Source organism: Eubalaena glacialis, chromosome 10 (assembly GCF_028564815.1).
Source record: "Eubalaena glacialis isolate mEubGla1 chromosome 10, mEubGla1.1.hap2.+ XY, whole genome shotgun sequence".
Lineage (NCBI taxonomy): Eukaryota > Metazoa > Chordata > Mammalia > Artiodactyla > Balaenidae > Eubalaena > Eubalaena glacialis.
Genome location: NC_083725.1, coordinates 12004050 through 12030796, shown reverse-complemented (window position 1 = coordinate 12030796; position 26747 = coordinate 12004050). Strand labels below are relative to the sequence as shown.

The window sequence follows — 26747 nt, the reverse complement described above, 5'->3', positions numbered from 1 at the left end:
TACCAAGATTTGGCTTAATATTTCCGACTCCATTCCTCCAGTCTCTGCAGAACAGGTTAGTGACATTTTTCATAAATACAAATATTTAAATGAATCCTCCTTCCTGCTCTCTGAACTGCTTCCCTAAGGACTCCAGTCTTAAACCTGCCTGACATCTCATTCTGCTAAAAGCTGTGTGTGATCTCTGCTAAAGGCTTACTCCCATTTTCAGCAAAACTGACTAATATTTGTTATGTGCTTAAGATTTCAATGTGTGTGCTTGACAACTAAAGATTTACAGTAAAACTCACAGAGGAGGTTCACTGATTTTCCATGGAAGTCTGGCTGAAGAATTGTGATAGCTTCCAATAATTAGAGAAGGGTTTTTAGTTTTAAGAATGCTATCGGGAGCAAACTTCAGTGTCTACCCGTGCACTTGGTGCTGACGCAGGAGTATGTATAATTTGGAGCTTGCATCTCAGCTCTACAGAGCGGCACAGATTGTCCAAGGGGTAAAGCCACCGGTCCAGCTGATTGTAACTGAAATGAAAACAAGTTCATTTTTGTGATGTTCTTTCTCTAATTAATTTGCCGCGACTAATTACTTGCTTGTGTACCGGATTCTATTTTTATTGTAATTCCAAGGAGCCAGCCTGGCATGGTTCTTTTTTTAGTACATGTCTGTTATTCATTTCACATATGGAAAGTCAGTGGACAGTCTTCTACAGCCTGTGACTCTGGTCTGTACTTCAGAGTGATGGACTGGCTCCATACTTTACAGAAGGTGATGGCAAACTCTAAATCCTCCTACCTGTAGGACCACATTGTGTTTTAACTGACTTTTATGGGATCCTGATTGAAAGCTGTTGTGAAAATTAGGAGAGGCTGGTCTCACAGAGGATGGATGTCTGTTCTAGAGACACAACAGGCATCTTTAGAGTGGGGTCCTGTTTTTCAGGGCTTTAGTAGCTGAAGAGTAGATGCCTTTCCTTGACTCATTGCCGTGCTCATTGATTCTTTATAATTTCCTGACAATTTGAATGATCTCATTACACTTCCAAACTGCTTTTCACGGGGGAATCTAATTTGTTCATGAGGTGTTGAACATAGGAGGGCCCGCCAGCATCCAGGGCGTTTCATCCGGACTCAGAACTGTTGATGTCGTTATGTGAATGTTCTATGATGGTTGTGATGTGTCTTGGGATTTGCCACCAAACACACCTGGTGTTCTATTTACTCTGGCAAGCTGGGGATTTTTTTTTTCTTTTTCTTTTTAAAATTCCAGGATGAATTATTCATCATTACTTAGAATTTGGGTCTCTTTCATCTTCGCACTTGTACGGCACCGAGGTGAGTACTACAAAATTCCATAAAGCTTGTGATTAGCATGCTCCTGAATTTATAAAGAGACGCTTTTGTTGGAACTGTAATTGTCAGGGCAGGTGTACATGTGTCTACAGTTACAACAAGAAAAATGTAAATTAAATTCTGCTGTCAAGGGCAAAATACATTAACTTTGAATGATGTTCATTTACATTCCTACTTTTTCTTATTTCACTTCGAACACAGTTTGTATATACCAAGTTGCCCCATGTCAATGGAATAAATCTTTAAGATAATGCAAATTATTTTCATTAAAAGTACACAGGGTAGGTGTGTGTGCATCCCATGCCTGATGATTGATTCCAATGAAGGCATTTAACTGGTGGCACAGACTTTAAAAAATACACTTGTTTAAGCCAAAATCAGGGAGTTCCAATGGCATTAATGTCAGTGACTTGAGTATCAGTGGCCATTTACAATGGCCAAAAATCTAAAGCTGCAAGTGAAATAAGAAAATTTTTCCCCTCCGTGATTCCTCCTTTTTCTCTATGTAGCATTGCCCCGGGTAAGTAGGAGATCACATGCATTTCTTTCTACAGTTTTTGAATTTTAGGCAAGAAAGGTGGGAAAGTCTATATCGATTTGAAACTTTTATGGCTAAAATTCTAGAGCATCTTCTTTGTTTTGTTTGTTTAGTTCAGCGGACACATGATTACAAGTCTGAGTGAACCGATCCATAAGGCATGTGGGGCCCTAACATTTTTCTAGGATTGGATAAATTTAAGCAGTTGTAGCAGGCAGGCTATAGTGTGAAACCCCATAGTAATGAGTCCCACTGCCTCTAACCTCGCACTCCTGCTCTAAGAAGGTATGTCTTATTTGGTGGAAAAAAAAAAAAAAGTTCTGATAACATAAAGTTTATTGTAACATTCCTGGCCTAAAATCAGCATGGGTAAGGAGATTCTTTCTTTTGTTAACTCTGATTCTATTGATAGGCTATGCTGTTAACAAGCTATATTTTTATAATAGTAATGACTTCTAAGGTAGGAATTACTATAGTTTAAACCTACTCCCTTTTATTAGTCATATTTTTTTTAATTCAACAACTATTTGATAAGTACTTACAGTATTAGATATCTCGATTATTTGTATTCTTCTTAAAATTGAAAATTGTTGATTGTCCATCCTTTCCTGTTCAAAATCATGAGCTAGTTAGGATCATTCCTGAAGGGATGAATCTGGCAAATTTGTGTCACCTTTGGAGCAGAGAGAGAAGTTACGGACAATCTCTCTGACCATAGTTTTCTGTCTCCTCAGGACGGGCATGGATTTCTCATGTCCTAGGCAGATTGGCCAACACTGCCCCGAATACCAATTAATCTTTCCATTCAAATGATTACAATTCAGCGTGAATTTGAGACCTTGTTCACACTTGGACATCACTTCTAAAAAGTTCCCCATGAAGGATAAATCCATGACATGGTTTGATTTATTATTATTAATTTGAGAATGTTCATTACCCTTCACATTTAATAAGTACCTGTGTATAATTCTATGATAAGGATTATAAAGAGATTTTTTTTTAAATTGCTTCCTTCTAGGAATTTGGAATTTGTTACTTCTATGTAATTATGACTGTTAGAGAAACCTTTTTTGTCTACTGATTGTGACATTAAATAAAGCACGTGGGCTGAGTGCCCCTGTGATAAAACTAACTACAGCACCTCCCAAAGATTTCCTTTGGTTGGCTTCACAGAGACTTCTGAAGGTTGGGGAGCGATGCTTATACACTAATGACCAGGCTCGTTTTCCCCACTTCCCTCTGATGCTAGTTAGCCCTGGGAAACAGAGCAGCTCTTCCTCCAGGCAGACCTCCCCTCACTCCCTGCTCCACGAGGAGAGAAGCTGGCACTTGGCCAGGCACTTCTGAGCTGCTCTCTGCTCACTTAAAGGCTCCCAAAAGAGCAGGGCAGCCCTTGGTGGTTTCTCGCCAGCCTATCGGCTCCATCAGCACAGAGCAGGGATTTTCTCAAGGAGGGGCCCCCGACCTGAGGATGGGGCATCAACGTCTGCAAGCAGGTGCCTCACGAACTGTCAGCAGAAGCCCCAAATGGATTTGCCACACATGATTTAAGAAGATGGAAGCATAGATGATGTTCAATTGCTCTATTTTCATCCAAGAAAAGAAAGGACAGAGGCAAAGAAACATTACACCCCAGATATAGATTATTTCATAAATGCCATTGGACCTGATCATCAGTAATGTAGACCCTGGGGAAATTGTCTAACTTCTCTCTCTGAACTGGGCCACCCCTTGCAAGAGTTTGGATGAGAAACTTCCGAGAAACAAGCCAGCTTGCCAAGAGAGGTGGTGACACGGTTACAGGAGGGGAGCTGTGTGTCTGTGTGATGACTCTCACCTTTGACCAGGATGATGAGTAAGCGCCCCGAGCCTCCTCCCCAAAGAGTGCTCAGAGGCCCAACCTCCTTGGCCCAAGAGGCTCCCATGTTTGTTTTTGTAAATAGGAGCTGGGCAGAGAGACTTCTCATGGGGCCGGAGCTCAATCAAGGTCATTCACAGGCCAGTTACTACAAACCCTCTCTTCCCACTCTTGTCCCAGATCCAACTATTGTTTATTTCCTCTGTGATCTGGTATCTTCTCCTATTGTGCATCTGGAGGAAGGGGACTCCTTTCAGGAAAAGACTTGATAGTAGAATTCTTGAGCTAGAAGGGGGTCTCATAGCCACTGGCCACGTTCTCTGTACGTTGCCTTCTGATCAAGGATTCAGTGGGCTAAGCCACACCAGACCTAGAGGCACCTCTCAGTGCTCTGAGAGCCCCAGGCAGGGCTGATTTCACAACCTTCCAGCCAGTGTTAACCATTGCTGTCTCCTAAATGTATGGAAACATAGAAATGAAGCGGGAAGTGATTTCTCTTAAGGAGAAATGCCATCACTTCCATGCTCCCCTTTCCAGAGGCAGAAGATAACGCACCGTGTCCAGCTGAGGTTGAGGATAAATGCAAAGGCTGTCTGACTTACATGTCATTTGTAAGACTTAGTGAAAGAAGCTGGCTTTAGTGGGTGGGAGGAAAGCAGCTTGCCGAACCGAAGAGGGATCGGCCGTCTACCTAACCGCCCTCTCTCTTGACAGTTCAGCCCAGGGAGCTCATGTATCCATTTTGGCAGAATGACACCAAAACCCCTAAAGTAGACGACGGAAGCTCATCTGAGATTAAGCTGGCCATCCCCATCTTCTTCTTTGGCGTTCCTTACCGCACCATCTATGTAAGTGACAAGCAGCCCAGCTGTTGCTCCAGGGCTCTCCCACCTTGTTGGTCATTAAGGAAAAGTATTTTAAATACCTTCTTCCAGGGCTCTGGGAATGGAGGATTTGTTGGCAGCCCAGATGACGAGTTCTGAGATTTCATGAGCTGATAGGTTTTATGATTAAGAAAGTCAAAGGTATATTTCATGGCTAATGTTCATAGCGGAGGAGTATACAGAGCAATGGATTGCTTTTGTGGGTGATTAAACACCCAAGTGAAGCAGAGGCCCCAATGCCAGGAACATCATTTCTGCCCCTAGACAAGATAAAAAGATACGATGAACCACAATAGGAGCAATAGCAATTTTCTTTCCCTTCTGGGGGTGTGAAGACTTTAGGCATCTGCTCTTCTTAGGCTTCCTACCAATTTGGAGCAGAGTCAGAGCAGAGTAGAGGGGTACTCAACTATTATATAACGGTTGTTTGCAGAATTGGCCAACCTCACTGGGTCTGAGATACGCCATAGGGTCTCATTGTCAAAGCTGCATGAAGAAATGGTATCATTTGCTGTCAGAGCTCTCCTGGGCACCTGTGTTCTCAGGTTATTTTTAATTTTTTGATCATTGGAATTGCTGCTAGTGAGACTACAGCACATTGACAAGAAGATTCAGAGCAACTGAACCTGTCTTGATTTTCGGCCTTAAAAGAATTGAGTGAAGCAAATGTAGATTATATTACAGCCTATTCTATTCTGCGCCCTGCCCTGGAGAAAGAAATAAAACTCCAGGCACCTCCATCTCTGGCTTCCTCTGCATCTGGGACCTCTATCTTCCCCAACATTTGATTGATAGCTCAAGGCTGACTCCCACTAGAAAAGAGTTCCCTCTTCCATTATGTAACCTGGGGTCCTTGAACTTGCAGCATCAGCATCACCTAGGCACTTGCTAGAAATGTCACTTCTCAGGACCCACCCCAGACCTACTGAATCTGGGAGGGGGCCCAGCTATCTGTTTGAACAAGCCCTCCAGGGAATTCTGATGCCCACAAAAGTTTGAGAACCACTGCTCTTAACTATAGAATATAATCAAAACACATCTGAGTCATCACTAACTTCCTCTGCTAGTCTGTGTGTTTTAATTACACCACTGCTCCCCAGAAAACACATTGCTCCGGTATCCTGAAATGCCTTTTATGCTCTACTCACTGTAGAGCCTCCTTAGTCTGTAACAGCTGATTGTAAGTTTCTGCATGTGTTGACCTGATTTTGGAGATGAGAGGGATGCACAGGACTTCCATTCTGGAAGCCTTGGTCTCCTAGACCACTAGAACACATGTATTTAGTTAAGCTCCTCTTTCTCCTCCATTGTACTAAGTGACATGGAGTCTGAATAATTCTTGCCTTTGCAGAAGGAGGGTCCTTAATTTGGGGGAGGCTTATTTGAGGGCAAATTTTTCCTTGGGTTTCCAGCACTTTAAGTCATGCAGTCTTGTTCAGGCTTCTGGGTTGTTCACTGATACTTGCAGACAGTAGACTCTCAATGTCCTTGTAGCTGGATCTCCAGCTTCCTTTCCAAACTGCACACCCTTGCTTCCAAAATAGGTTGACATACCCTTGGCCCAGGTACTGATAACTTATCTCTGGGATCTGGGTCACTGTTAATGTCCATAATATTACTAATTAAATATGAACCTAACAATAGAATGTTTCTCTATTGAGGAATTGCAAGTATTCCCATCACAGACACTCCTGCTGTTGAAACCATACAAGCCTTTGGGTTAAATCAGCTTCATGTATGAACATATTGGGCTGCAGACACAGGCAGAGGCAAATTGTTTACAGATCCTGTTTATGAGTATATATATCGGCTTGTTATTTGCAGTAAGGTTTAGTAATTTAATAAGTTTACTAAGCCATTTATAAATCATGAAGAAATCACCATAAGATAGTCATTTACATATACAACGTAAAGTTTTCATGTCTCCATTTTGTGCAGAGACTATACAAAGAAGCTAACAAACTACAAGAGCTGGAATGGAATTGGGCTCATCTGTAGATTGTAACCTTACCCTTTTCTGGGTACCGAGTGGTTCTGACGTCAATAGAAATCCTTTAAATGTCTCATCCAGGGTGGGATATGGTTCATCTTGAGATCTGAGTTTGGTGATGGAGTATTTGATTTACCTTTTACTGACACTCCTCTTTTGTCATGTGATAGGAATCAAGGTCTAATATAGAGTTCCTCAGTTTTTTAATTTAACTTTCTGCTTCCATGTTTTTTGGTTTTTTTCCTGTCTATTTTGCATCTGTAACTCTGGATCTTCTTTATTGCCCACATAAGCCACTGCCTAGCCCAACACACACACACACACACACACACACACGCACAATCCAGTAGTATTTGATAAGTATAAATAAAGACAGGATAGAGAACATGAAAATGAGGCTGATTATTAATAAGAAATGCAGCTGGCTACAAATTGAAAGTGAAAGGAAACCAATGAGTTTGTCTGGAAGCAAATGAACCTCCTAGCTGAGAAATGGAAGCTGCTGTTTGGGGGTTCTGATTCAGTAGTTTAAAAGCCGTTTCCATTCATATGATTAGACGAGCGTCTGTCTTGGTTTATGACTCTGAAATTGTCATAGTCTCAGATCCACCGTGCAAAACCTCTTTTATTTTTGTAGGTCAATAACAATGGAGTTGTTTCATTCAACGTGCTAGTGAGCCAGTTCACGCCCGAATCTTTTCCCCTGACGGATGGGAGGGCCTTCATTGCTCCATTTTGGGCAGATGTGCACAATGGGATTCGAGGCGAGATCTATTACAGAGAGACCATGGACCCTGTCATCTTGAAAAGAGCCACCAAGGACATCAGGAAGTACTTCAAAGACATGGCAACCTTCTCTGCCACTTGGGTTTTCATTGTGACCTGGGAGGAAGTCACGTTTTATGGAGGGAGCAGCACCACACCTGTAATCATTCAAATTTTCCCTTTTCCGCTTCGTATTCTGACATCTAATTCTTGTCCATCTTCACTACCATGAACGAGTCTAATTGTTAGAGCTGAAGAATGTCAGTTTCCTTGAGTTAAACTGAGGAGTCTTGCCACCCACTTTCCAGGAAACAGGGGGAGCTATCACACCTAACCAGTCCAGTCAGCTGTAATATTTCAGAAGATGTGTCATCTCTATCACGAACCATTACAAATGTCTAACAAGAAGCCCTCCACAATTTTCTTGCAGTAGGTAGCATTCCTATTTTGCAGGAGAGTGATTGAGGCACTGAGACCCCATACGATTAGGGACCCACCAGGAACCCAAAGGTCCCTTTTCCTTACCAGAGGCTCAAATGCCTCTCTCCATCAGCTAATTTCCTTTTTTTCTTTTTCACAAAACCTGATAGGAAAAGGAAACTAGGGTGTCAGTTTGGAGCCAAATGATCTGGCTCATTTTATTATGTTATGACCTTTTTTAAAATTGTGACCAGAGCTGGAATTATTCATATTTGATGCTAATTGGATTGGGCAGTTAAAGTGTTTCATGAATAAAGTTTCAGCATCTGCTGAGAAATCCCAAATGGGCAATCAAATAAAAGTCATATAAGAAAGATTATCACTGGCATTATTATAGAGATAATCAACACTCTACATAAAGGGACAGAACATAATTTTCAGGAAAGCCTGCAGTTTGTTTGGATGACTTTGGCAATGGAGTTTTTTGAAGCAGCAGATGCGTCTTCAATGTATAATTTCCAGTAAGCAAAGACACTCAGAAATCTTCCCTCCGCTTTCTTAGGATTATTTCCAATTCCATCTGTTTTCCGATTTCCTTGGCGATGAGTCAGTTGTTTCAGGGTGGAACAGAAACTACTGAGTTAGAGACAGAGGTGGAAAAGTGCTGGGCTTGCATTTCGTAGCTGCCCTGCTGTGAGCACCCGGCCTCTTTGCACCTTCTGACCAGAGCATCGCAATGCACTTTATCACTAAGAGGTTCTGGAGAACAGAAAGATACAAGTTTAAACAGTGGATGCACTGGCTAGAAATAACCTCTAAAGAAGCAAAAATTTCCCTCTGTCATGTAATGGATTGCTAACGACTCCTTGGGTGATGTTTTATGTCCTTGAACCTCATACCTTACAGCTTTAGGATGCAGGATGCCAGCGATCGATAAATTTTAGTGTCAGAGGGAGAAAAAAAAAGAGAAGAAATGCCCATCAAATGCTGACCACCAGTTTTTCAAAAAAACTTCCATTGGCAGTAAAAATGGCAAGATAATTTAGATACTTCCTGGTTTGTACTTTGGCGTAAATTTCTGGACTGGGTGAGGACTCTTTCAGTGAGGATGAATGAGGTAACATCTAAGTGCTTTGAGCTCCTTGGAGAAAAAGATGATAAAAATCCTCCAGAGCTGCGGGAGTGTCCATCCATCCCTGTCTTCGAAATCGGCCCCCTCTTCCATCTCCCATTATCCCAGGCCCCACCTTCTTTAGAGGAACACGTATCAACAGGCCAACTAAACACTGGGCATGAGAGATCTTTTAGAAGCAGAAGCCCAGTAGAAAGTCAAGAGGATGTGTTTACTTTAAGGAAGGAAAACTAATATTTATTGAGGCTGACTGTGAACCCAGGGCTGTGATAGGCTATCTTTGCAAATCATTTAGCCCTCACAAGAATGTTCCCAAGGAAGCTCGCCGTCCACTTTAAAGGTGAGGGAACAGGCCCGGAGAAGTTAAGTAACTTTGCCCAAGTGTCAAGAAAAGGGATTTGAACCTGATATGAGGCAGAGCAGGGTGTGAACCCAGTCTCCTAACTCTGAATCCCAAACTCTTTCCTCAGCTGCCCCCTCCAGGTAGCGTTAGAGGTCCTCTGAAGTATAAAAGGGCTTTTCAAGAATTAAAAACATGGTTTTACAAGAACAGATCCAGAGGAGTCTTACAACCCATGTTGAAGAGTTACCTGTGGGGGGGTGTGAGAGTGAGGGAGAAGGTGCATGAGGGCGAGCCAGCTTCTGGAGCGTTCTTAGGATGGCTGGCTGGTTTTAACGTGACTTCTGGGATCAGACATGGGTTGCTTTCAAGACCTGCTTGGACCAAAGATATTTCCAACTTCATTTCAGGGGAAGGAATTCACATCCGGAAGGAGCATCCTGGTCTGAAGGAGGGTTTAGTTTTGGTCCTTGTGTGACCTTGACTTTATGCCTTTCTCTTGAATCTGACCCCACAGCGGCCATATAGGTGACTGCTCGGTCCTCTCTGTGTCCCACTTTGCCCTTTTGTTGAACGGGGCCAGAGAATGGAGGCATAAACCTGGGTGGCTCTATCATAAACGCCATCAGCTGTGGCAAGCACGGAGCTTGAGGAGAAAGTTCTCGTGTACAAAAAGGGCTTTTCTTTACTTGCACCTTTTCTCCCTCCCTGGGACTGTCTAGGATGGGAGATTTGGGGCTTCCAAGATCCTTTACCCCAGTTTGATTACACAGGATAAGGATGTGGGTCTTCCTCTGCATCTGACAGAATGTTAACCAGGATGGTATCGGGCAGCTAGGAAAATGCTAGGTTTGAATGGAAAAGGTCGAAGCAGCCTCTCCTTTTAACTCTATTTTTTACTTGAATTTCCTGAAAACATGCATCAGGGGGTAGGGATTAGCAAAGGGAAATAGTAAAGGACAGAGTTTGCCACAGCTTGTTTCTGGAAACTGTTTGCAAGACTGATTTGAATGTATATAACATCTCTGTCCTAAAAAGTTGAAACTTAAAACCGTGTGTAATGACAGTGCACGAAGAGATCAGACTGGGAGCTCTGGCTCCAATTCTGTTTTCTGTTGCTGGGTCATTGTGGAATTTCCAGCAATTCATTTCCCTGAGCCCTCAGTTTTCTTAGCTCCTACGATGGGAATGGGCCAAAAAATTACCCATCTTAGCATTGGTTGAGGTACAGATGGGGGTGGAGAATTTTGCAGATATAAAGTGACGCATAAATGCTCCATTAGAGGAGCAATTTCTCCCCACAAAGTGCTTTTTAAAAATCACTTTCCAACCTGCATTTAAAAGAGGGGGAGACATCTCACCAAGATTAGCGGTGTGTTCCAGGAAGCGAGAGAGCAGGGCCCATGCCACTACTAGAGTCACACCAACTGGCATTTGCGTGCTCTGCCCTCTCCCTCCCCACCCCGCCGCTGCCCTACCCCACCTGCTCTGGGAACAGGTGCTCACAGCCCTCTCCCCGGCTTGACTAGTTCCTATAGTTTATTCTCATGCTGCCATCTATAGGTGCCCACGTATTATCACATGCTGAGTCGGGCCGCTGACTTTCCTGTCTGGTACCAGTCAGAGATGTAAGAGGGACGCTGAGTCAGCCTCTAGGTTATTCTCAGGCCATTTCTCTTCTGGATGCACAGCCCCACATGTCTTGCTTTTCCCGCTGGAGGTGAGAACATATTTGGAGAGAAGGCAGAGCACCGAGGCTGGGGTCGGAGCAGCTCTGAGCTGCTTGCGTGGGGAGGGGGCAGGGTAAAGGGAGCTGCTACTGGGGAGAGGAGCTCCTGGGGGTGTGAGTCCTGAGCCCGCCCGCCCATTCGCATCCTGCAGGTGAACACCTTCCAGGCCGTCCTGGTGTCTGACGGTTCCTATACATTCACGCTCTTCAATTATTACGAAATCAACTGGACCACGGGGACTGCGAGCGGCGGTGATCCCCTGACGGGTCTTGGGGGAGTGATGGCACAGGTAGGCGGTTCTCTGGCTCATCCGCCTATGTGTTTCTGAAGCACTGCACTCTCTTCTCATGCTCTCAGCATCTGGGGGGAATCCTGCTTTGAACTGGAGAAGCGTGTCTGATCCTGCAGGTTGACTGAGGGACTAGTCTTGCCCATCTTTGATACCTGGATCCAGGTGTGGCATGAACTAGCGGGCCTTTATCACCTGAAATGGGGGCCCCAGAGACTCCAGGAAAAGGGGTCTCTTGATTTCAGGTGTGCTGAAAACAAGATGGTGGGCAAGTAAACCAAGGTCGGGGGGGGGCGGCGGAGGTGGGGCGGGGATAATGTGTGTGCTCAAAAGTCTGCTCTCCCTTTTGTGCTCTAGGCAGGATTTAATGGTGGAAACCTCACCAATTTCTTCAGCCTTCCGGGGTCAAGAACCCCTGATATTGTGAATATCCAAGAGACCACAAACGTCAATGTTCCAGGTCGCTGGGCATTTAAAGTTGATGGGAAGGAAATTGACCCAGCCAATGGCTGCACCTCCAGAGGTAAAGGCATTTCCTCTTCTCTGAGGCAAAGCAGGGTTTGTTTCGTTTAGATAGACAGGCAGGCTTTTAAACCACGGTAGGGGGGACTCATTGCTGATGCTTTACCCTTTGAAGTCTCTCGTCTGGGTAATGGAGATCAAGGTAATTTTCGCATGCACGTTCATCACTCCAGGAGCTGAAACCCTGCGCTGGCCATACTGCAGTTTCTGAAGTCTTTGCCTGGGGTATGAACACAGCTCCCCATTGGGAACTGCTCCAAAGTGGACGAGGCTCTTGAATGATTCCTCAGCCGGAGGGACAGAAGGGAGCCCTCCTGTTTAACATTATTTTTGTTGTCGTTGTTGTTGCCATTTCCCCCTTTAAATTTTCCTTCTCATCTTTACTCCTGCTCTGCCATCTGCACTTTGTAGATCCATGGGAGTGGGTGAAATTGGAGCATCACCAAGTCTGTACGAGAGTAAATCAGTACTTCCTAGTATGATTAGAAAGAAAGGAAAAAACGTGTCATAGTCTTTAGGGTAGCTTCTCCTAAAATCCTCCAAGCAGCAGCAAAACATGCAGGAATTTAGGGAGCAGCAAAGCCGGCTTTAAGTCTATGTGAACAAGCTGTAGGTGAACCTCAGTGGGTTTCCTTTACATTGGCATCCAAAGTTTGGAGCCTCCTCTGAAATGTCAAAACCCCTTTGGATGTACAAAACAGCCCAGGACTCTCACAGGGACGCCATGGTTTATAGATTCCTGCTTCTTATATGTCTAAAAGTATTCAGAAAACAGGATTTCTGGGCATATTTCTGCCTCTAGGAGTGGAGGCTATAGCAACTAGAATTAGTCAATCATCTATCCATCTGTCTGTGCATTTATCTACCCATCCACTCACCCACTCACCTACCCACCCATCTACCCATCCGTCCATTCAGCCTTCCAGCCACTGCATCTTTCCAAATGTGCTTAGCCACTCTCTTAGGCGCTGAAGATGGTACTTGCTCTGGACCCCCATGACCCTACCATGGTAGAGAAGACAGCACAGAAACAGTGATGACACAATGTAAGACCTATTATGAGAGACGTGAGTGCAGGGTACTGTGTAAGCACAGAAGATGGCCCTGGGGAAAGTACTTCCAGATTCTTAAGAAAGTTATGGGTTGGGATGAAAATTTCAGGAGGTCTCTTGCCCTCCTTCCATTGACAGCATGGCCAGGTGACCTCTGTGTCTCGGCAGCCCTGAGGGCTTTGATTTGTGTAATAATCAGAAGAGCCATATTCACCTGATCTGAAATGCCCACACCCTCTGCCCCCATCCCCTGCGCTGTGGTCACACTTATCAAACCTCTGCTTTTGCTCTGAGGAAAGGTCATTTGTGAAGATGGCCTGCCTGGGCATCCTTACCTCTGTGGATTCTGTAAAGTCCTCCATGTTCAGAAGAGCAAATAAATGTTTAGAGCTAAGCCAGTATTAAACTGGACAGAAAAGATTCTGGCTCCAAAGGTCACCAGGATTTCAGAGATTGCGCTCTCCTCCCTTACAGAGTGTAAACACATCTTCATCTAAGGTCTGTGAAGATACCAAACCAATGCCCCGTTATCTCTCTCGCTTTTACGGCCTGGGCTAGGGACCTACCCAACGCCTCTCGCCTTTGTCCAAGTGTCATGGAGCTGACTGGCTGTGGCCGTGCTACCTAAGTGCCGGGTGACAGCCTCTCCTTGAGTCCTGGGAATGAAATGCTGTGATAATGGAAAACACTGGCTCGCAGAGCTGTGGGGTTGGTCAGATGCCAGCCGCGTACAAAGTCCTCACTTTGACTTCATTCTTTCCCTCCTGAGTTATGGCTTTGGGTTTCATATACAGGACAAATTCAATCTCCTCATACAGGCTGCTGTGCATTTTAATGTGCCACTGGACATACATCAATCTAATGAGATGGGGATTTGGCCTGGGCGATAGCAGGGGAACTGTTGCATAGAGCTGGTTTATTATATCATCATTTTGCAAACAGAATTATCTCAGAGAGTCTACCTTTTGGTCCAAACCTCCTCTATTCAAAGGCATTTCCCCCTCATTTATTGGAAGCCTGAGAAAGCAGAGACTGGAAATCATACCGAGCGGAGGCTGCTAGAATATGTGCAGCCTGGGTGAGTGCCAGAGGGCATTGAGGTTGGAGGGGCCTGTTTTCAGGGCTGATGCATCTGACCTACTGGGACCGTGCATACATCTATTATCCCATTCAGGGGCCGTATGAAACATAACTGCCCGCTGAGACATAATTGTTCCTGTTGGACAGACATTGAAAGGACTGTCCAACTGCCATGCCTTCTGCCTGGGTTCACCTGGCAGCTTTGTGCTCTGCATTAGGTATTCAGTTTTACAAAAATTTGAGAAACCTTTTCAAACTACAGTTTCAAACTATAGTTACTCCTGGTGTATGATATTGTTTACAGTTCTTAATGTTGTAACTTTGATACCTTCCTTTTCAGACAGTCTCAATGTACAAATACTTCTACCTTATTGACCTGTGCCAACTTTTTATAGCATCTTTGTTCCCCAGGAGGCAGGGATGAGAAAATAACCTTGTCCACATTCTATGGGTTAGAACATGAAGACAGGTGGAAGTTCAGTCAGTAGTCTTGGCAGTTGATTGCAGACTTGTGACCATTGCCCAGTTCTCTTGACTCCAACCCCCAACCAAGGATTAGGTCATAGCCCCCAGCCCAGAGATGCTCCCGTGTCAACTGAAGGTTGATGTGAAGAACTGGTAGATTTCAAGGTTTTTGGTGGGGGAAAGCATTCATTTAGAGAAATGGTTTTAAAGACTGAATGCCAACCAAGGCAATAGAAGTATCTTAAACATTAGCACATCCCTTAGAACCATTTCCCCTCTCCATCTCACTCTCCTGTCCAGAGGATAAAGAGAGAGGAGTGCTGGACTTAGACCGGGCCTAGGGTGAGGGGAGAAGACAACTCGTGTAGGTGTAAGTTCTGCCTAAACAGTGTCTGCAGGATTTATGAGCCCGGGAACGTGAGAAGCCAGGGGTCAGCCCTTTCCAGAATCTTCCCAGGAGGCCTGGGATTTAAATTTGTGGGTCTGACTCCTGATTCTTTTCTGGCACGTACTGAGCCCCCAACAGCTGTTTGTTGAATGAGTGGATGAGTGAATGAATGATCACGTTAGCAAATGAACCGACAGTGTTGCCGAGTTACCCGGGGGGTGGGGGAGGGCCTTCTTTCGGAATACCCTTCCTCTTATCGCAGAAAGGAAGGCAAGGACTGCCGTGTGTCCTGGTGTATCCCATGGAGTGAGACAATGTGTCTTTCCTTGAATGAAAGTGTGCTCACCAGTGGTGGTGACAATAATGTCAAGAGCTTAGATTGGATTCAGACAGACTTGGCTTGGAATCCCGGCTTCGCGGTTGAGTTGCTGAGTGATTTGGATGAATTACCTAACTTCTCTTAAGCCTCAGTTTCCTCACTTGACAAGTGAGGGCAACACTTCATATCTAATCGGGTTCTTTTGTGGATTAAATGGTATAAGGCCAGTAAAGCCTTTAGCCCGATGCCCGGCACAGAAGGTAAATGCTCAATAAATGTTAATTCTCCTGTCCTTATTCCCCAGGACAGTTCCTTCGGCGAGGGGAGGTGTTCTGGGATGACCTGAACTGCACCATCAAGTGCCGCTGTCTGGATTTCAACAACGAGATCTACTGCCAGGAGGCCTCCTGCAGCCCCTACGAGGTGTGCGAACCCAAAGGCAGATTCTTCTACTGCAGCCCGCTGGAGACCAGCACGTGCGTGGTATTTGGGGAGCCTCACTATCACACGTTTGATGGCTTCCTCTTCCACTTCCAAGGCTCCTGTGCCTACCTGTTGGCCCGACAGTGTTTGCATACTTCCAGCCTCCCCTTCTTCAGCGTGGAGGCAAAGAACGAGCACCGGGGGGGCTCAGCCGTCTCCTGGGTGAAGGAGCTCTCGGTGGAGGTGAATGGCTACAAGATTCTCATCCCCAAAGGAAGCTACGGAAAAGTCAAGGTGAGACCCTCTCCATCCTTCACGGGGAGATGGAGAAGCTGGAGGTACTTCAGCCTGGGGAAGACTTTCCCAGATCTACTGCTGTTTGCCCTTTGTACCAAAAAGATGCATGGATCTTTGTAAAGATCCATGCAAATATCTTGTAAAATTCTTTACTAGGCTAAATTTTGCTTGTACAAGAGCTAACCTAAGCTTTCTCTTTGACATGTCTATCTGCTGTTTATCTTAAAGTACATTTAAGTTCTTAGTTGACACAAACACACACACACACACACACACACACATCCAAGCTCAGAGGTAACTGGGAACAGAAGTAAATTGTTTTTCATGAACCTGGCTTGCAACAATGGTAGCCACATGGCCATGCCCTGGAGACAGTGTAAACACAAAGTACAAACCTGTAATTCACTACAGCTTTTGATTAACCATCCTCACATCCCCCCATCCTGTTTACCCAAGAGCTGTGTCTTCATCCTCAGAGAAACGTCCAAACTGATTGGTGTAGCCATAGGCACTGCCTGCCTGTCCAGGCAGCTGGAGTGGGCTCGGTGACTGCTTTAGTGAAGCCTGGGTGGAAAGTTCCCCTGAAAGCTTTACCCAAACACCGCTTTAACAGAATCCCCCACTCCTGCTTGGAATGGGAGAGAACACGGACCTCTGTGGTTCGTTTAGCACATGCAAATGACTCCTGTCCCTGTCTACCTGGATTTCAGGCAGGGGCATTGTCAAAAGAGGGAGACCAAAAAGCCAGTAGCAATTACTCAATTTGTGGAGGCCCCAAGTTTCATGATGTTAATGGAGACCTCGTGGCAACCGTGTATTTATTCAAGCAATAATAACCAGGACCACAAGGGGTTGATTGCTGCAACCCTATGCAGTCCTTAATCCCCAAGCATGGAGGTCATCACAGAGATTACAAACCAGAACTGATGCCAGTGCAGGGAGGTCTTTCTTTTTTAAAAAAACGTGTTGTAGTTTTAATTGATGCAGCGTGTCCAACAAAAGGCAGGACCGAGGAACTAATTCCATTTTTTCTGGCTCTGCCCTTCCTAGGTCTGTGCAGCGTATCAGTGTCATAATTAGAAAAGTGGGCTATTACAGTGGTTAAAATGCCAATTTGCTTGTTATTTGGTTAGTCACCCTAGAGACAGCTCTGTAAATCAAATCAGAGGTAAGAATTCGGCTGCAGAAGTTTGGAGTTTTTCCGTTTTAAATTTCTACTGTGCTGTTGGGCACTACGCTTGTCCTTGTAGATAGATGCTAACGTTTCCAGCTAGAAAAATGTTTGCTAGCTCTGCCCTACTTCCTTGTCTCGTGGGGATGATGTGTACAATATCTGAAGTTGGAAAAGAAAGCTTCACGCTGTATTCCTATTTTCCATTTTGATTAAAATTCTTTTCCCTTCACAGTCAGACTCTTTTTTTTTAGAAGGAAAGGGGCACCAGCAGCTCTGCTAATTTTGCGTGGCTCTCTTCCATCGTCCGAGCGTAGGGCATGGATTCCTCAATTTTCTGTAGCGACAGGGAGATGTGGACGTGAATGTAAATGTTTCAGAAAGAAAAGGTTATGTGATTCCAACTGCAAGCAAACAATGGCTCCCTTTTCCTTTTGCCAAATGGCTTCCGAGCGTCTCTGAATACACCTGCCCTGCTGGGGAGGGTGCCTCCATGGATGGCAGAGACCCCACCCGGGGTGAAGTGGGGACAGGCAAGGGGGGGTGGGAGGCAAGAAGGAGCCTGATTTGCCGACTTCCAGACACGCAGGGCGGGGCCTTGCAAAACAGATCTTAACAAACAGCTTGCCTTTCTCCATATGCTGGGGTTAGGAACTGGGCTCTGAAAATGCATTTTCCCCCTTTGAAATGTTCTCAAGTGACAAAATAAACAATTTAGGATTATGTATGCTAATAGGGGCCAAAGAAAGCCAGCTAACATCCGTGTATAGTAAATGTCTCCTTCTAACTAATACTTATCAGTTTTCATCTTTCTCCCCCAGATAAAACTGAGTAGTTTAGGGTACACCAGGGAAAAGAGTGCCAACGCCAAATAGCTGATGGTGATGAAGAGCTCTGATTCTAGGGTCAAATCTGCACAAGCCTTGGGCCACCACTGCCAGCTGAGTGGCCTCTCTGAGCTTTACTTTCTTCATCTGTAAAACGGGGTAATCGTGTCATGTCTAGAAGGCAGGGCTCTTGGCTGTAGTTTGGACTTGGCTACCTCAACTCAGCACTGGACAAAGGCAGCAGGAAGCAGTGGAGGGTCTGGTCCTGTCACCCACAAATTATGCAAGCCCTGAATCTCAATTTCCTCATCTGCAAAAGGGGGCGATGGTAAGGACCTTCTTAGGTTGTTGTGAGGATGAAATAGGAAAGCCACGTGTGCGACAGCTAGCACAAAGCCTGGCACTCAATACATGCTCATTCCCACACTGCCATTCCCACCGAAAGTTCTTCTCATTCTAAGACCTGTCCTACGATGCTACTTCTCTCTCCTAACCTTGCTCCCACCTAAACTTGCCCCTACCCACTCCTGGGAGAGACACGGTTAAAAGGGGTCCTGGCTGGTACACAGGGAGAAGGGAAGCAAACAGGGAGACTCATCAACATTGGCGCATCAGGAGCTGAGGACTGGGACAGCAGGAAAGAAATAAGAAACCATGGGCTGGGGGAGAGTCCCCAGCTGCTCCCACTCCAAGCCCTCTGGGGTACAAGCACAGGACTCTATAAGGTGTGGCTGAAACTGAGACATGCATGAGAAAGAAAGGGGGCAAAATGACCACTGAGGCTGGAAAAAAAAGGGAAAATCTGGGCAACGCCGATGGGCAGCGTAGGGACACAGGCAGTGTGCGAGGGACGAGATCGGATGCAGCAGGGGGACGGTTGCAACATCCAGAGACAGTCCCCCCCGCCGCACCCTGTGGCTTCTGCTCTGAAGCACAACCACTGTCCTTTGTTAGTAGGGGCTGAGTGAGAGGAGAGGAGGGCATTCAGCGAGGGAGGTATTTGGCATTTACGATTATACCTCCTTGGAGAAGATTTCACTTCCTACATCTCAGCATAGAGCAATACACAATAATCACCCAGTGCTCTTGCTGGCTGACCTTCCTCAGAGTGTGGCTTTTCTCATCCTTGTTGGCTAACTTGCTACCTGGGAGATAAGGATAAATCAATCAACCCCTGGGTGTTTTTGTTTTCTACTTCCTGCTCTCATAGGATGGCTTACATCTCAAGCCTGTTTTTTTGTTCCCTTCCCCCATAAGTCATACTAATTTCTAGGGACAGAGAATTGCACATGCCATTAGCCATGGTAAACCTTGGGAGCGATGCTTGGACAGTCTATTGTCTCACTTCCTAGACAACCCAGAGAGTTGCAGCAATGGTGCCACTAAAGACCCTTGATATTTCTGTGTGCCAGAAATCAGTACAGGTGCAGGGCAGCCTGGACGTGCACTTACAGTCAGCCCACCCAGGGCTGTTCTAGGACTAACCGTCCATTCCAGCCCTCAAAAGCGATGTCTAGAGATGCCAGGCATGTTAAGTGTGAAAAAGAAGAAAACTAACTCTCTGTTGGAGGCTTATCAAGCCACTTACACATGGAACTCACTCCTTTTTTTTTTTAACATCTTTATTGGAGTATAATTGCTTTACAACATTGTGTTAGTTTCTGCTGTATCACAAAGTGAATCAGCTATATGCATATGTATATCCCTATATGCCCTCCCCCTTGCATCTCCCTCCCACCCTCCCTATCCCACCCCTCCAAGTGGACACAAAGCGCCGAGCTGATCTCCCTGTGCTATGCGGCTGCTTCCCACTAGCTATCTATTTTACATTTGGTAGTGTATATATGTCAGTGCTACTCTCTCACTTCGTCCCAGCTTACCCTTCCCCCTCCCCGTGTCCTCAAGTCCATTCTCTACGTCTTCGTCTTCATTCCTGTGGGACTCACTCTTGATTCTTCCCCCATTTCTCACTCCCCCCTGCAAAAACCCCCAGGCCCTGCGGAGTGTCCTCCACAGGCTGTCCCTCCTCCACGTCTGGGTGCAGGTCAGGCCTCGCCCTCATCAGCTCTGGCCTCCAGCACCAGTTGCCCTCCTGATTTCTCTGTTTCTAATCTCCACCTACTTCAATACACCCTTCGTACCGGCCAGAGTGGACTTTTTCCAACACAAGTCTGACCACATCCTTCTCTCACTTAAAACTTTATGGAGCTCTTCCTACAGAAGAGAAATCCAAGTTGTTGTTTTTGTTTTCGTGGTGTTTTGTTTTCTCTTAAAAACATGCTTCAAAGGCCCTCCAAGATCTGTTCCCAACACAGAATTCAGAGCAATTCTTCCAAAACGGAAGTCAGATCATGTCGATCTTTTGCTCTGGGCGCTCTCTTCGCTCTCAGCTTCCCTCAGAGTCACAGCCAAAGTCTCTACAACGGCTGACAAGGCCCTGCCTGTTCTGGCTGCTCTTATCTCTCTGTCCTCCCCGACCACTGCCTGCTCCTGGCTCTCCACTCCGGCCACACTGGCCCGTGCGAATCCAGCGCCCAGCACACTCATCCCCAGGGCCTGGCCGTCCCCTCTGCGTAAGCCACTCTCACCCCAGATAACTACATGGCTTTTTTCCTCATCTCAAATATCCCCTTCCCCGTGGGGTCTTCCTCGACCCTCCTGTCTAAAATTAGAAACCCTCTTCCCTAACACTTTGGATCCACATTCCCAGCTTTATTTTCCTGCAGAACACTTTTCTGATGTCGTTATGTATTTTACGTATTGGTTTTGTTTGCTGTTGGTCTCCTGAAGAGGAATAGACAGTTCCAAGAGACAGGGATTTTCGTCCGTTTCACTCATTGCTAATCCCCAACTCTTAGAACAGAGCTTGACACGCAGAAAGGGCTGAGTTGACATCTACTGAATGAATGGACCCTGCCTGTGTCCAGCTTCCTCTCCAGCCGCCCCTTCCCTTCCCTCTGCAGTACAGTGTCACCCCGATGACTGTCCCTATTCTCATGCAGCTACTTCTAACCACGTGATTTTATTCACTTGTCCTGGAATTCTCTGCCCCCTACTCTTCCTTCGGCTGCTTCTGTTTATCTCTAAAGACCCAGGTCAGACTTAACTGCCCCTAAAAAGCCTATATGACCCCCCCTCCCCAGGCTGGATCAGTGGTCAGGTACCGTTCTCCCACTGCATCACTGCATCACCTATGAACGCATATTTAAAACTGTATGTCATAAATATCAATTTGTGTCCCTCTTCCTCAGTAGACCTAGACCTCATAAGGGGCAGGGACAATTACTTTTTTTATTCTTTATTTCTCAGCACCTAACATCGTGCTTGGTACCCAGTAGGTGTTCGAATTTGTTGTGTTGAACGATGGTGTGACATAGGCCTGGTATCAGGAAGTGACAGGGTGAAACACTCAGAGAATAACACCAGGGCAGCCTCAAAGCTCGATGGTGGGGACAGTTTATAGGGCACCTTCCAGCTGGGAGGAGGGGTCAGGGGTGCTAAGGGCAGCAAGGGGGTCATGGAAAGTATGTGCCTTAAGCTGAGACTTAAATAATGGATTTCGAGGAGAAAAGGGGAAAAGCCAGGTAACTAGTCTTTCAAGAAAAGACGTGAAGCTGGCCCAAGAGCCAGCCAGGAAGTGTTGACAACCACCTGGTCCCCAAAGGGGTTTAGAGTGGCACTAAGCAATGCACGTCTGTCACAACTCAAACGCCAGCCTGCTCTTGAAGGTTCTGGGGTCTCTGCCTTCCTGGGACGTAAGCCCGCTGGCACCCGAGCCTTTTGGGGGCCACCCTCTCTGTGGCGCTGAGTTGCTCCATCCCTCCCCCCTTTCCTGACCTCAGCTGGACCCACTGCCCTGGCCCCTGCTCACCTGCCTTTTTACTATTGCTGTTGTTGGCAGGTTAATGACCTAGTGGCTTCTTTGCCCGTCACCTTAGACTTGGGGGCGGTGAAAATCTACCAGAGTGGCATGTCTACTGCCGTGGAAACAGATTTTGGGCTCTTAGTGACGTTTGATGGCCAGCACTACGCCTCCATCTCCATCCCAGGCTCCTACATCAACTCCACTTGCGGGCTTTGTGGGAACTACAACAAAAACCCTCTGGATGACTTCCTGCGCCCCGACGGCAGGCCAGCCATGTCAGTCCTAGACCTGGGAGAGAGCTGGCGGGTCTACCACGCCGACTGGAAGTGTGACTCGGGCTGCGTGGATAATTGCACCCAGTGTGACACAGCCACCGAAGCCCTCTACTTTGGCCCCGACTACTGCGGCTTCCTCAACAAGACCGACGGGCCCCTGTGGGAGTGTGGCACTGTCGTGGACCCCATGGCCTTCGTGCACAGCTGCGTGTATGACCTGTGCAGCGTGAGGGACAACGGGACACTCCTGTGTCAGGCCATCCAGGCCTACGCCCTTGTGTGCCAAGCCCTGGGCATTCCGATCGGAGACTGGCGAATCCAGACTGGGTGTGGTAAGCTGGCATCCTGTCCACATGGAAGGCCACCCCTGTGCAGGGGGGCCGGGAGAGGGTTTCAGGGCTCCTCAGAGAGCTCCCTGTTAAGACACATTGGCCGAGAGTCAGGGTGAGGTTGAAATATAGCAAATGATAAAGAACGAACTGTAGAAGCATCTTGACCTTTCTTCTCACCCAGTACTGTGGCCAGAAAACAAGAAACCACTGATGGGCATCCATGGTCAGGAGACACGGAATGCGTGGCTGGAAGAGGGCCCTTAGCAGGGGTGGCCCGGGCAGAGTTGAGCAGGGAGGGGGCCGTTTCTGAGCTGGAGGTGGCCGTCCCCACGGCTGTTGGGGAAATGTGGACACTGGCCTGGGGAATCAAGAGCAGCCTTTGGGAGAAGAATGCACCTCCCAGATGGAACCCATGGCATTTTTGTCCTTGGCCGTTTCCTCTCTACTTTCAGTGCCTTCAGGTTCTGTGACTCCTGCCCTAGAGCATTTCAGCTGGTCCAAAAGGGGCAGTAGACAGGGCAGGTAGCAGACCCGGAAGGAGGCCTTGTTCTAAAATGCCAGGTGGTAAGGAAAAAAGCCCCCAAAGTGTGGGAAATCCAGCTGTCCCCTTGGAATTACACTTTTGGATTGAGCGTTTGGAACAATTTAGCTATCTTATGTTTTCCTTCTATCCAACTTACATCTCTCTCACTTTTCCTAGTTATGTAAATGTTAAAAACGAGCAAACGAAAAACCAAATTGCTTCTTGGAATTTTGTTTCTTTCCTGGTCCTTGGTTTTCTCCATATGAGTAAACCAAAAATTATTATCCATGCATTTGAGAGTGCTATGGAGGTGAGATTCAAAAATTTCTTTCAGTTCCAAGGCCAGAGGGCGATTTTTTCCTCTCTGTATAGGTTGGATTCATATAAATCAATATGTATCAGAATCAATTCTTAGAGAATTGATCCAGCTACTAAAAGAGAGTATAGTTAAATGTTTTCGTGTGTGTGGCCTGGCCAGCCTCTATCACGCCTGGAGTATCCAAATCCTGATTCAAGTTGAGATTGAATATGACTTCTCTTTGATCCTTGTGCAATCCAAGAGCATCCAATTGCCTAATTTTTTGCCTATAATGGCTTTTTTTTTATAGCGGTACTACTTTCCTACCCTCCACATTCCTCTCTCTGTCTCTCATTTTAGTGGGATGAATTGTATTTAATTCAGAGAACTCGTCTACCAGGCTCTTGAGCCTCTGCCCGTTGGGGTCAACCAGACTCAAACCAGACTCAGATGTTCTTAAAATAAGAATCGAAGCTTTCCACGGCAAGAAGGGCCTTCAGAAGGCATCCAGTTCCAGTTCGGTCTCCTGGGGGAATAGGCACACAGGTTCTTTTCAGATAGCCAATGTGCTTTCTTATTTTTAATATCCCAGAGAATTCATTTTCACAGTCTTCTTTGGTCCCTGCTTGAAAGTTCACTTTTTCAAATTCCTCCTCTAAGAGTTAGATTTTTCATTTCTCCTGTGAGTTGGATTTATTTCCTCCTAGGAATGGGCCGTGCTCTTTAAAGTCAGACCAACTTATATGCCCATCAGTTGAAGATCTTAAACCATCTCGATGGGTGTAGTTCACCCAGTACTAAACCTGTATTGAATGATCAGTCGAGTCTAGTTAGGGTAGGAACCTGAAGTTTTATTTCAGTCAGGATGATCAAGTGAGATCCCACTCCATCCCATTGCTCAGTAGTTACTACCAAAGCAGTTGCGCTCCTTGCACACCCTCCGTCTCCCTTCCCCCAGTGAGTGGTGGCTTGGCCCTCCCTCTAGGTGCCAACTGGTCCAGAAGGAGCGCTCTTCCTCCAGGCCCCCGTGCATGGTGGATCTGGCCGGTTAGCCCCTGGGTCATTCACCTTGTCACGCTCTCTCCTCTCCCCCACGTCAGTGTCCACGGTGCAGTGCCCGAGCTTCAGCCACTACTCCGTGTGCACCAGCAGCTGCCCGGACACGTGCTCAGATCTGACGGCCTCCCACAACTGCGCCATGCCCTGCACGGAGGGCTGCGAGTGCAACGAAGGCTTTGTCCTCAGCACCAGCCAGTGCGTCCCGCTGCACGAGTGCGGCTGTGACTTCGACGGCCACTACTACGCCACGGGCGAGCTCTTCTGGGCCACGGCCAGCTGCACGGTGCAGTGCCTGTGCCAGGAGGGCGGCCACGTGTACTGCTTCAACAAGACGTGCCGTGGCGAGGAGGTGTGCGCGGTGGAGAACGGCTACCAGGGCTGCTTCCCCAGGCGGGAGACCGTGTGCCTGCTCAGCCAGAACCAGGTGCTGCACACCTTCGACGGCGCCGCCTACGCCTTCCCCGTCGAGTTCTCCTACACGCTCCTCAAGACCTGCCCTGAGCGGCCAGAGTACTTGGAAATCGACATCAACAAGAAGAAGCCGGACGCAGGGCCTGCTTGGCTGCGGGGTCTCCGGATCCTGGTGGCCGACCGGGAGGTCAAGATAGGAGGCATCGGGGCTTCGGAGGTCAAGGTAAGACCCTTGCGGCCTTGGAGACTTTTCTGATGAGTCCCGCCAAGCGAAGGAGCCGCGCTCTTCAGGCTTGCCTGGCTGCCTCTGACCGTGAGCGGATTCTAGGAAGGCAGTGACTCCGAAATGGGAGCATTTTCTAACTGTCAGCACCAAATAAAAGTCCATCAGATGGAGACCTGGAGTGAAGCTGGAATTTCTCGAATTAGAGCAGGACTAGCTCGCCAGAGTAGCAGATACTTATAGGATGCTTACTGTGTGCCAAGCACTGTCCTAGGCAGTATCACATTCACCCTAAGAGGTAGATAACATCATTATTCTCATTTTACAGATGAGAAAACTGAGGCACAGAGAGGTTAAGTAACGTCCCCCGGGACACACAGCCATAAAGTGGGATTCAAGCCCGGGTCAGCTGGCTCCAGAGTCTGTGCTCTTCACCCTGTACTATGCTGCATCTCCTACCTGTAGATGGGAATCCGTGTGGAGTAGCACAAGGGGTGCCTGCCATGGTGCCTCACGCCCCACTGTCCTGGTCTAAAATACCCATCACTAAGCATGCAGACTCATAGATCATTAGTAAGAAGGAATCTTGGGCATCATCGAGTGCAACTTCTTGTTTTCACATGAGGCTCCCAAAGGGCTAAATGAGGGCTGTGGGCCTGACAGCTGGGAGGTGGCAGAGCTGGGGTGATGGAGGGTGAGGGAGGAGCAGATCTCCCTCCTCCCAGTGCCATCTGCATTTCATAATATCACATGACATCTAATTTAGAAAGCAAAAGTCAATGCAGTGAATAAAGCATACATCTACAAACTGAAAGGGCTGTGATTTTACTGCCATTGACACACTGGCAGAAATTAATTTATCAAAATAATAATAGGTAGATAGGTGGATGGACAGCTAGATAATTAGATATATACTGTGTGCTTCCAAGGGGCTGAGACACAGGAAAAGTAAAATTTGAAGGGAGAAGAAGGAGGCAGGACGTCGGGGGCAGGAGGAAGCCACATGTCTACGGTGACTGTTGCTCACACTTCAGTTTTGTTTGGAACTAGCTGAGGGTCTCACACACACACAAATAAACAGCAAATGTGTTGGATCAGAGGAGCCTGGAAAGAAAGAAACAAAGATGCCCACGAAAAAAACAGTTGATGTCTGTGTGGTTTCCGCCCACTGTCAGCTTCTCGACCTTACTCCAAGGGCTAGTCATGGGGCAGAGCCACGTCTTTATTCACAGCCTAGGAAATTGTGGGCACCCTGTGTGTATCTGGAACTGATGATAGCGATTTGATTTTTCAGGTGAACGGTCAGGAAGTGGAACTGCCTTTTTTCCATCCTTCGGGGAAGCTGGAAATTTATCGAAACAAAAACAGCACGACCGTGGAGTCCAAGGGTGTCGTGACCGTGCAATACTCAGACGTGGGTCTGCTGTACATCCGGCTCTCCACCGCCTACTTCAACTGCACGGGGGGCTTGTGTGGCTTCTTCAACGCGAACGCCAGCGAGGAGTTTTGTCTCCCCAGTGGCAAGTGCACGGACAACCTGGCGGTGTTCCTGGAAAGCTGGACCACTTTCGAGGAGATCTGCAACGGGGAGTGCGGGGACCTGCTGAAGGCCTGCGGCAACGACTCGGAGCTGCTGAAATTTTACCGCAGCCGTTCCAGGTGCGGCATCATCAACGACCCCTCCAACAGCTCCTTCCTGGAGTGCCACGGCGTGGTCAACGTCACCGCCTACTACCGCACCTGCCTCTTCCGCCTGTGCCAGAGCGGGGGCAACGAGTCCGAGCTCTGTGACTCTGTGGCCCGGTACGCGAGCGCCTGCAAGAACGCCGACGTGGAGGTGCAGCCCTGGAGGACCCACGACTTCTGCCGTGAGTTCGGGTGACGCCATGGGGGCGGCCGGCCGGGGCGGGGCGTTGATAACTGA

General features: G+C 47.1%; 1 protein-coding gene across 1 annotated transcript in view; it reads left to right on the top strand.

Moving 5' to 3' along the window:
- The first annotated feature begins 1265 nt into the window (after positions 1 to 1265).
- The window catches only part of TECTA (tectorin alpha), a 68990-nt gene continuing 43508 nt past the window's right edge, over positions 1266 to 26747 (top strand). The window contains exons 1-9 of the mRNA XM_061203303.1: positions 1266 to 1329; positions 4458 to 4591; positions 7255 to 7542; positions 11156 to 11293; positions 11651 to 11816; positions 15424 to 15836; positions 21739 to 22309; positions 24231 to 24823; positions 26118 to 26691. Of these exons, the coding sequence (XP_061059286.1) occupies positions 1266 to 1329; positions 4458 to 4591; positions 7255 to 7542; positions 11156 to 11293; positions 11651 to 11816; positions 15424 to 15836; positions 21739 to 22309; positions 24231 to 24823; positions 26118 to 26691 (2941 nt within the window). The remainder of the gene's footprint in view (positions 1330 to 4457; positions 4592 to 7254; positions 7543 to 11155; positions 11294 to 11650; positions 11817 to 15423; positions 15837 to 21738; positions 22310 to 24230; positions 24824 to 26117; positions 26692 to 26747) is intronic.